The sequence below is a fragment of the Cystoisospora suis genome (genome assembly GCF_002600585.1).
Source record: "Cystoisospora suis strain Wien I chromosome Unknown contig_1290, whole genome shotgun sequence".
Classification (NCBI taxonomy): Eukaryota; Apicomplexa; class Conoidasida; order Eucoccidiorida; family Sarcocystidae; genus Cystoisospora; species Cystoisospora suis.
This window is the reverse complement of record NW_027154090.1, coordinates 3,336-14,260: the sequence shown is the minus strand read 5'-3', so window position 1 is coordinate 14,260 and position 10,925 is coordinate 3,336. Positions and strand designations below refer to the sequence as shown.

At 41.2% G+C, this 10,925-nt stretch overlaps 1 protein-coding gene across 1 annotated transcript; it reads left to right on the top strand.

Annotated features, from left to right (window-relative positions):
- Positions 1-4,602: 4,602 nt before the first annotated feature.
- Positions 4,603-10,531, top strand: CSUI_003031 (mitochondrial phosphate carrier). The gene is made up of 5 exons (XM_068063229.1): positions 4,603-5,614; positions 6,705-6,864; positions 7,588-7,678; positions 8,731-8,851; positions 9,648-10,531. Exons 1-5 carry the CDS (start codon positions 4,997-4,999, stop codon positions 9,696-9,698), a joined length of 1,041 nt encoding a protein of 346 aa, XP_067924792.1. The 5' UTR covers positions 4,603-4,996; the 3' UTR covers positions 9,699-10,531.
- The last annotated feature ends 394 nt before the right edge of the window (positions 10,532-10,925 follow it).

Below are 10,925 nucleotides of genomic sequence, written 5' to 3'. Positions count from 1 at the left end.
AAATGAGAGGAAGACGAAGAAGAAGCAGGATGGGAGTATCGGCAGGCACCCTAGGAAGGAGACCGGACAGGAGGACGAAGCGCTCTCTTCGTTGTCAACTTTCTCATCTTTCTCGTCTTTCTCTCCTTTCACTTTCTTCAAGAAGAAGAAAACGAAGAAAGAGTAAAGAGAAGTTAAACACCTTCAAAAAAGAGAAAGGAAAGAAAGAAAGAGAAAATGCCGAAGAAGGAGAGGAAGAAGAAAAAGAAGAGGATGAGGAGACAAGAGGAGGACATGTCTAGATAGGTTCAACAGCTCGACACATACATTTGAGGAGACAGATATATACGTATAGACATGTAGAGATAAACAGAGAGAAAGAGAAAGAAGAGAGAAAGAAGAGAGAAGCATGAGAAACAACGAAGGAGGAGAAGAGAATAGGGCATCAGCCACAGACAGGAAAGAGTGTCAGAAGAAAAAAGCGAAGAGGCTAAACTAAGAAGAAAGAAAGAGAGAAGAATGAGAAGGAGAAGCAGAAGAAAAAGAAATATAAGGGATGTTTGTTGCTCGTACGGGAGAAGAAGAGAAGAGAAGAGCGTCGAGAGGAATGGAAGAAAGACAGAGAGAGGGATGGACGCGTATATACACACCTATATGTCTATATACATTATGTATATATATATGTATATCCATAGATGTATGAGATAGTAGGAGTGACGTCGTCGCGTATCCATGCTGTCTCTATGTGTCAGCCATCATCAAACATACACACATATGGACCGCCGTACATATACATATACGTCTATATATATATATATGTATACATATATATGTATCTTTATCTGTATATATATATGCGGGTATATGTGGATATATACGGACACATTTGTATGGTAGTATGATACGTGTGCTCTCGTGTATTTGGCTTAAATGAAGGCATCGACCTTTCGATCTATCTTGATCGATGTATGTGTATGTATATATTTATCTATTAATGTGCGTGTTTGGATAAACGGCCTGTCCGTGGCAAGGATTTCTTTTCCTTCAAGAGAAGTTTGCGAAAAGAGATGTGAAGAAGACGAAGTAAAGAGAAAGAAAGAAAAAGTAGTGTTCTTCTCACCTTATCAATGGAATGGAGATAGATACAATAAGGTAGTATGTACACCTACACATACACCATGTAGATATCCCTACAGATACATGGATACATACGTCCATCTCTTTCTTTATTCCTCTCTTCTTGACTTAAGTCTTTTTCTTTCTCTCTTCTTTCTTGCTTAACCTTCTTCAAGCAACCTTTCACGTGTCTTCTCCGTCCATAGAAACATCACGTAGACTTGCATCCCTTTGTCGTATACCTCCCTCTACCTCTCACTATAGAGATAGATAGGTATATGTAGATACCTTCAGACAGATGTATGCGGCTGTTTGATCCACGTGTATGTACGAGCACCGATGTATAGATAGTTGTATGCGCGTGTCTCTCCCCCTCCCAGTCTGCTATTCCGTCAGCGGGATCTCCCTCCATTTGTGAGGAGCGCATGCAGATTTTTCTCTCTGTGGATATCATTCAAGACCGTAGAGTTCTTCCGGTAACGAGGACTACAGAATGAACGAAAAGATGAAGAAGAATTTTGTACCAAGAGAAAGAACAGACTCTGTTTTCTTGGAGCTTCGAGCCTGTCGAATTCTTCGTACTCCAAGTGGACAGACATAACTGCCTGCATGCATGCAGTTATGTATATATTCTTTTCTGGAGTAATCAATGAATGCATGCACCAAAGTATATACATGTGCATGCAATTGAAGAAGCTAGGCTTGTCTGGCTGTTGCTAAGAGGAAGTGTCTCTTTTCAACTTTTCTAACGCATACACGCCATTCCTTCACCTCCCTTCTCTCTATTATTTACTCTAGCTCTTTGCCTACAGAGACATATGCACATATCTATATCTGTATATATATATATATATATATGTAGATATGGAAGATAGATTAATAGATAGACAGGTAGATAGGATGGGTCACTATGTATGATAGAGTATAAAGAGGAGTAGCGATTAGAATATCGATGAGGAGAATCGATGCTCCCGATGACTAAAAGGTGATGAGTCGATGTATGAACAATCTGTTTACTCTGCATGTAAAGAGAAAGAAGAGAGAAGCTGAAAGATCTTCAAGAGAATTGAAAGAAGGGGCTTCTTTCTTCTTCTATTCACATCAAGTGCGTTCGCATAAACAAGGCAGCAGGGACGGACCTACAGATGCAAAAAAGTTACGAAAGAGAAAGTAAGTGAAAAGAAGGGTTTGGAGAAAGTGAAGAAACGACGCTTCAAACAGAAGAAACACCCAGCGACGCGCGAGGAGAGGGATGTTGGAGTGTATATACACCCTTAACCACACTGAATGGAGAGCATGCGAAGGATGTCTACAGAACTGTCGATCATTGTATAGCAAATGGATCTACCTCTCCGTTTGTTTCTACCTCTCTCTCTCTCTATTGATGTCCTTATCTTGTGCTTTCCTCTTTCTTCCACCTGTCTAAGAGAGAAAGAAGAAAGATGAAGAGAAGAGTCACATGGTTTGAAAAATAAGAGTAAGAAGAGACGAGAAGAAGAAAGCGGGAAAGGCACGATCAAGAAGAACATGCAGGAGAAGAGAGAGAGGTAACTCCATGTATGCCTAGGGTGAGGAGAATCACTATGCTAACGACGACCTCGGTTTCTCTTTTTCTTCATCTTTCTCTTTTCTTCGTCGTTCTCCTCTTCTCGAGGCAGTTGGTCTATTTCGGTTGACTTAGATCAGCTTAAACATCCACCACTCGACCACACCTCACGCCGAAAAGAAAAGAAAAGAAGAAAAATGGAAGTGAAAGGAAAAGCCTCTTCATTCGAGCCTAGTCCTTTCTCTCCATATGTATATACATGTATGTATATCTATATGCATTGTATATACATACATATAGACGTATGTCCATCTATATACGTATATAGAAGGATACATATAGGTGTGTGCTTACGTATATGTATAGATATGCAAAGGAAAATGCATGCGTACGTAGAAGATAGATACACAGATGGATCAATTTAGATAGATAGATAGATAAAGTCAGACAGATAAACGGTTGATAGATAGATAGATAAATATATACGTAGATGTATGTTTAGATAGATAGGTATATTCTGTCTATGGCTAGACATGTGTAGGCGTGGTATGAATGTGTGTGATACAACGACGTTGGTTTGTATGTTTAAATAATGAAAAGAATGAGAGAATGATAAGATTCTCCAGTAAAATGTCTCTTTTCTCTTCTTTCTCTTTGTTCTAAGAGGCAGGAGGAGTTCGTTTCTTCTTCTTCTTCTCGTTTATGGACGCACACATATATATCTAGTTAGATCTATACATATCTGTATAGGTGTCTGATCGATAGTGACTAGGGAGACTTTTCTGATCCAAACCCACACCTACCTAGACTCTCCCTCTCCTGTTAATTAGAGAACATCTCTAGTCTATCTATAGATCTATAGATCTATCTATCTATCTGTAATCTATCTTTAGTCCATGTTTCTTTGTCTATTTTCCGTTTGACTCTTTCTTCATTCCTTCCTTCATTCTTTCCTTCTTCTCTTCTCACGTCTTTTGTCCTCACCCCCCTCACCTCGATCCAGTCCACTACGACTACTACTACTACCACAACTACACCTACTACTACTACTCGTATTACTACTACTACTACGACGGCAAGCGGCTAGTAGTAGTATCCCTAAGACTAGTACTCTTCCTATGGTACTACTACCGAGTACTATTAGCACTGCTCCCCCCCCTCCCGTTTTTCTCTCTTTACTCGGACCCAAACCCTAGGACATCCAGAAGAAGAAGAAGAAAAAAATTTCTTCTTCACTTTGACCTCATGCGTCATGACCCACATCGTCACACACATACACAACTTCTCCTCCTCCTCGTACTCCTGATCTCCGTACTACTACGAGTCGAACTCTTACTACTAGAAATACTACGACTAGTACTATAGCAACTCCTCCTCCTAGTAACACTATCACTAAAGGCAGTATTCTGACTACTACTAGTACCAATACTACTCCTGGCACTACTGAAACGACTGCGACTTGTACTGCCACAAACCCCCCCTTTCCTTCCCACAAAAAGCCCTCCGCTCTTGCCCTAAGCCCTTCTTCGCCTTGCTATTTCTCTCTCTATCAAACGAAAAGAATGAAAGAAAGGAAGAAAGAGAGGGAAAGAAAGAAAGAAAGACCGAACACAAACCCCCCTCCCTCCCGCCATCCCTACGACACACAAACCAGACCAACACGGGGAACAAAATCCCTCGCCCTCATTGCCATTGCGATCTCTCTAATTATTCTTATCTATCTCTCTGTATTCTTTTTCTTGTTCTTCTTCTTCATCGTCGTCTTTTCTTTCTCTCTCTCTCCCTCGCACTCCAACCCCCCCCCTCGCTTTCCTCTCTTTCTCTCTTTCTTTCCGTCATGTTAACGGCTTATAATCGGAGGAGACAAGAGAAAAATCGCGCCTCCCCCCCCCTGCCATCTAGCTGAGTGAGTGAATTGATAAGGAAGTTGCGAAAGAAGAAGAAGGTTGGTGTATTGCTCGTGTGTGTGATCCTAGGAGGTGTCCATGAGAATGACGCATTCTCTCTCTAGGCTGGCGGTGACTGTGCTGAAAAGAATACAAGAGAGACGAGGAACGCGTACATTTCTCTTTCCTCTTCGTCTTGTCGTAGTTCTTGTTTGTGAAAAGAAAAAGAAAAAGAGAAAAAACCCCCCCCCCTTACTCACGACATTTATCTTCCTTTCCCATAGTTTCTTTCTCTCTCTCTCTCTTAACCAACACATCATCCCCACCCCCTCACCTTTTTTCCCTCTTTTCTTCTTCATTCATCTTTCTTTCTTTCCTCTCTTTACATCCTTCTTCTTTCCCTGTCTGTTTTTTTCCCTTCGTTCTTGCTCTCTTCTCCCTCTCTTTCTCTCCGTTCCTCTTTATCGCCATGGCGTCTTCATCTTCTTATTCTTCTCTTCCTCCTTCTTCTTCTCTTATGACTTCTTCCCCCTCTCCCTCTAAATCTTCTTCCCCATGGGATTCGCGTCTCTCGGAGCCCTTAACTCGCAAACCCCATCCGATGCCTCACACCCCTTCGTACTACGCCAAGTGCATGCTGGGAGGTATTCTCTCCTGCGGCCTAACGCATACTGCCGTAACTCCTTTAGACGTCGTCAAGTGTAAAATGCAAGTCTATCCAGAGAGATACCGCGGATTACTTCCTGGTCTGAAGAAGGTCGTGTCTGAAGAAAGTGTTGGAGGTCTAAAGCTTGGCTGGGCTCCCACCTTCTTAGGCTACAGCATGCAAGGCCTCTTCAAGTTCGGCTTGTACGAATATTTCAAAGATCTCTACGGGAATCTTCTCGGAGAAGAAGTGACAGCGAAGCAGAAGGGAGCGGTGTGGCTAGCTGCCTCGGCCTCTGCGGAATTCTTTGCAGACGTTGCTCTCTGTCCTATGGAAATGGTGAAAGTCAAAATGCAGACTAGTCCTGCAGGCACGTGGCCCTCCTCTTTTCTCCCTGCCTTGGCGAAGATGAATCAGCAGAAACGAGAGACCAAATTCCCTGTACGTACACCACAGAATGGGAAGCGAGAAGCAAAGGGGAGGAGGGAAGGAGGGTAGAGAAGAGAGATATACACAAAGGGAGGAGATTTGAAGGGGAGGGAAGATACATGCAGAGATATATATAGACGTATATAGATGTATGGAGACGTACATGAGAAGGACATATACATGTATATACATGTACATTTTCTTGTCTTCTTTCTTTTATTCTTTCTTTTTGCTGCTGTTTTCATCCATGCTTTCTATCAGCTTCTTTCTTTTTCTTCTTTCACTTTTTCTTCATTGCATGCATGATAGAGACACAGGAGTCCTACATTCGCTTCGTCTTCTTCTTCTGAAGAATAGAAAGGGCACTTTTCTCTCTTCATTCGTTCACTTGGATTCAGATGAAATCCATGATACGTTCTTCTTTCTTTCTGTCTTTCATTCTCTACATTTCGTCACTTCCTATCTATCTATCTATCGTCTCTGGCTCTGTGTCTCTTTCTATTAGTAGACATTTCTGTCTCTCCACCACTTCTTTTTCTTTCTTTCCCTTCTTTCATGCTAGCTATAGCAACAGCGGGAGGACCTTACGGACATGTCTCTTCAAGTATATCTAGGTATATATATACATATATAGAGAGAGAGCTAATTATGTAGATAGATACTATGGACTATGCATCTCTCTAGAAATCCGTGTATGTATCTATGTATATAGAGCTCCTTTGGTAAGTTAATCGATTTCTCTCTTCAAGTGAAAGACAGAGGACCAGAGAGAGACTGTGAGAGGGAGAGAAAAAAGCAATCTATCTCCTGTGCATGTATCTGTGTCTCTATCTATCTTTGATCTACCTTTAATCTATCTTTAATCTTCTTTCTTCTCTCCCCTGAATTGTCGTAAGAAGATGGCTCACCCCAAAACAGTATCATGCATGTTCTCTATCTTTCTTCAAATGGATTTCTCCTTTCCTCTCCTTCCTCCTTTTACGCCTATCATTCCATCCTTTCTTTCATTCTCACGACTCCCCTTGTTTCTTCTTCTATCTTTCTTTTGTCTTTTCTTCTTTCTTTCTTTCTTTTCTTCTTTCTATCTTTTTCTTGTGTGTAGTTTGGAAGTGTGGTCCCTCTTTGGAGTCGGCAGATTCCTTACACGATGGCGAAGTTTTATTTCTTTGAGAAGGTCGTGCAACTCTTCTACGATAAAGTCTTCACGAAGCCCAAAGATTCCTACAGGAGAACTACTCAGCTAGGAATTACCTTCGCTTCTGGTCAGACAAAGAAATGCCAGAGCCAAAAGAAGCACCCTCACGCATGCAAAACAGAAGAAGAAGAAGAAAGGAGCTACAGGAAGCAAGAAAAGAAAGAAAGCAAGGAGATAGAGTGCGCGAAGGGTTTAAGGAAAGAAAGAAGAGAAAGAGAGAGAAGGAAAGACACTCTGCGCCTTATCTGTCTGTGTGTCGATGGAGAGGATTAGAGGGATAGAGAGATCGATTTAGATGGAGACTATTCAAGTCCTTGTCATCTCAATAATCCTTCTCTCTCTCTTCTCTTTCTAGTCCTCGCAGATAGGTAGATAGACACATACTTGATAGATTGATAGATAGATAGATAAGAAGAAGTGCTTGTTCATAGGTGGGAGAGGGAGAAGAAGGAGAGGAGAAATGTCTCGTTTTGCTTCTTCTTCATTTTCTGTGTGTTAGAGCGCAGTTGAGATATGTACACTTTCTACTTCTTCTTTCTATCTACGACTAAACTCGGGTGTCTGGGAAAAGAAAGAGAAATAGAATCAGAAGAATTAGAAGAAGATCGTTCAAGGCGTACCTACCTAGCTACTCCCTCAACTTTGTATCTCCTTTTGCATCAATCCACATTGGTATATCTTCTCTCTCTCTCTTTCCTTGCTTCCTCTTCTGTCCTCTTCTCTCTTCTCCGACTTCCTCTCTTCTTCTTCATTAACATTTCCTTCTTTCTTTCCTTCTTTCTTTCTGTAGGATATTTGGCAGGTGTGATATGTGCTGTGGTGTCTCACCCCGCGGATACTCTCGTCTCAGTCATGAGCAAAGCCGAAAATAAAGGCAAAGGGTATGCTTTCATACATCTATTTATCTATCTATCTCCCTCTACCTACACATACCTATAATATATAGATCTATCTACATATACAGATAGAGATATCCATACAATGTCTATCCACAGATACAGACTACATGCCTATTCCTACCTTCATAGAGACATACACAACAAACACATAGATTTAGGGTTCGTGTAGTATGTATGTATATATATATATGCATGTATATATGTATGTATGTATATCTCTATGTAGTTGTCGACACGCTTGTCTTGATGTAGATATGAGGTGTACACGTCTTATTAGTTAGTGGCTGGGGTGTATAGACACTTCTAAAGCCCCCCTCCCCGCATGTCTATAGTGGCCCATACGCGCCACGTCATACATGAGGTGCATGCAGACAAAGATAGAGCTCTCTCTCTGTGTCTTCGAGTGTCTTCTTATCTATCTCGATCTCTCTAGATTTATCTTGACTTTTGTGTAGGCTATTGTGTTAATCACGAAGTCTCTCTTCTTGACTATTTGCCTACTCCAAGCATCATACAGGACTGCGGTGCGTATGTCTACTTCTCAGCATTTACGTTAGAGACATCTATCTATTTATACAACACGCCAGGGGGTCTCGTTACTCCGTCATTTCTCTTTTAAAGTCTCTATTGGAGTTGACGTCTATCTAACACTTCCCTCCCTTCTCTCTCTTCCTGTCTACGTATTACATGCAGAAGAAGACCTCTCACACTTCATTTTTCTCCATTCTGTCTATCCATCTATCTCTGATCTAACTCTCTTTACTCTGTCTCCAATCTATTTATCTCTCCTTGTACATATCATTAGTCTACCTCTCTTCAATCTGTCTGTAGTGTATGTACAGTTCTATCCCTGCACCTACACGGTGTGGTAGTGTTGTTTCTTCACACAGCGTCTACATTCTATCCATGCATAACATATATATATATATATGTATATGTGTGTCTTTCTTTCTCTTCGTTTCTTATGTCTTTCTTTCTTTCTTTCTCTTTTTTTCTTTTTGTTGGATTTTTGTTTTCCCTTCCGTCCTTGGTAGGTTTGGCGTGATGATAGATGAGGTCGGGTATAAGAATCTTTTCACGAAAGGCCTCGGCACTCGTGTGTTGATGATAGGAACTCTCACAGGACTCCAATGGTGGATCTACGACAGCTTCAAGGTACAACTTCCATGCATGTTCACTACTACTACTACTACAAGACGACTACCTCTCTATCGACCTATCTTTAATCTATGTGTCTACATCCCTGTAGATCGATCCACAGATAGGCGACCAATGCAAATAAACATAATGATGGATAGAGAAAGAGAGAGAGATAGATAGAGAGATAGATTAAAGATGGGTAGGACGACCGTAGATCTTCTCTGTTGCTAAGGGTTTCCTGTTACTTTCTCTCGTCTGCCTGGGACTTTCTTTCTCTCGTTCTCTATGTGTGTCGATGATAGGTAGGTCGATTGATCGCTTCTATGTATAGAGGAGGGGACAGAAAACATGCAAGACATGTGGCTTAGATCCTTTCCGGGGATCTAGAGATACGAAGAGATAAAATAAACATAATGGAAGAAGTCGTGATAGATCGAGAGAAAGACAGAGAGGTCATTGTCGATGTCTGTATAGATGTGTACATGGAGATCTACACAGAGAGAGAGATAGATTAAACATAGATTATAGATAGATTAAAGATAGATAGGTAGATGAAAGATAGACCTTCTTTGTGTTTTCTTTAGAAGCAGAGTCGGAGAGAGGGACTGAGAGATTGAAGAGAGATAGAGAGGGGAGAATGACCATCGTCAGAGAAAGAAGGAAGAAGAGAATTCTGTGTGTGGGGGGGGCAACAGACGTCGCCGTGGTGCCGAGATCGACTTTGAGATTTTCTTTCTCTTGTTGCTCTTCTCCGGGTATATGCATGCTTTCTTTCCCTCTCTTCTTTTCTTTTCTTCTCTTTCTTTTCTAGACGGCTATGGGTATGGGCACCACAGGAGGAGGCTCCTCGGCGAAGAAATAGAGAAGAAGAAGAAGTCTTTCTTTCTTCTTTTCTTTCTTTCTCTCTCATCAATAGATCTCTCACGATCAATGGCAATGTTGGCTTTTCGTTCAAAAGAAGAAGAAAAAAGGGAGAAGGAAAGAATCTTCCTTCTTTTGTGTATTTACTTAAGAGAGAGATAGACAGTACTCCTGTGTTCCTCTTCCTCTCCTTTTTCTTTTTCAGGTTGTCGGTAGGTAGGTCTTGTTGTGCTTGTTAAAAAGAAAGAGAAAGACATTAGGAACGAACACCAAGGGGGGGGGATGCATGCATGCATGCATCGTTTATCAGTTTATATCGACTTGGTGAAATGTGAGAAGAAAGAAAGAGATAAGAAAGAGCGATTAGTCTTTCTTTCTTTCTTTCATCTGTCTGTGAGGAGTTCGTTAGTGGCCTCGCCAGGCACAATGACTAGTTGCCTCTCCTCTCGAACATCAATAGAGACAGATGCACACGTATCGATAGGGATACTCCAAGAAATATCCATCTGTGTATACATGTACATACATGCGATAGGTGCTCCATTCATGTAGGCGTATGTGTATGTACGTTTTCTTCTTCGTGGAGTATGTCTTCCCTGCTGTGTATTTCTATGAAGAAAACAAGAAGAAAAGCATGAAAGAAAGAAAGAAAGAGGAAGGAGACACAGAGAGAGAGAGAGAGAGAAAGAAAGAAAAGGACAGACACGTCCTTCTCTTTCTAAGAGGGACCAACAATACGACAACCTGCACATGCATCTGTCTATGGATCTAGATATCTACATGTGTATAGATATGTGTATCGTATGATTTATGATGGGTCTCGTGAAGAGGATTGGAAGTGTATGATGGATCAATATATATGTATGACTATCTTCAATGTATCTGTATATTTGCATGCATGGACTGAAAGAAACCTGTATGGAATGAGAAAAAGGCATGAAGAATTCCATCAAAGACTCTGTTTGAACTTGGGCCTTCTTGTTCTTTCTCTTATGAAGATGTAGATCAGAATGGTATAAAAGTCAACTAGAGCCTTCATAGCCAAATTCAACAGATAGCTTAGAGGTGCAACTACTGACGCTGCTCTTGTCATGAACTAGAAGATACAAAAAATGAATGGAATGGAGAAGCCCAATCACCCCTCATATCTATCTGTCTCTGTCTCTCTTGTGTCGACCAATGTATCTATCCACCTCTGTTTCTCTCTTTTGAGGGGAAGGAGTTAAGA

What these genes read in the sequence shown, in the direction of transcription:
- CSUI_003031 (XM_068063229.1), top strand. Translation starts at nt 4,997, where the DNA reads ATGGCGTCTTCATCTTCTTATTCTTCTCTTCCTCCTTCTTCTTCTCTT. An exon ending in AACGAGAGACCAAATTCCCT is followed by an intron (nt 5,615 to 6,704) that starts GTACGTACACCA and finishes TCTTGTGTGTAG; the next exon opens with TTTGGAAGTGTGGTCCCTCT. An exon ending in AGGAATTACCTTCGCTTCTG is followed by an intron (nt 6,865 to 7,587) that starts GTCAGACAAAGA and finishes TTCTTTCTGTAG; the next exon opens with GATATTTGGCAGGTGTGATA.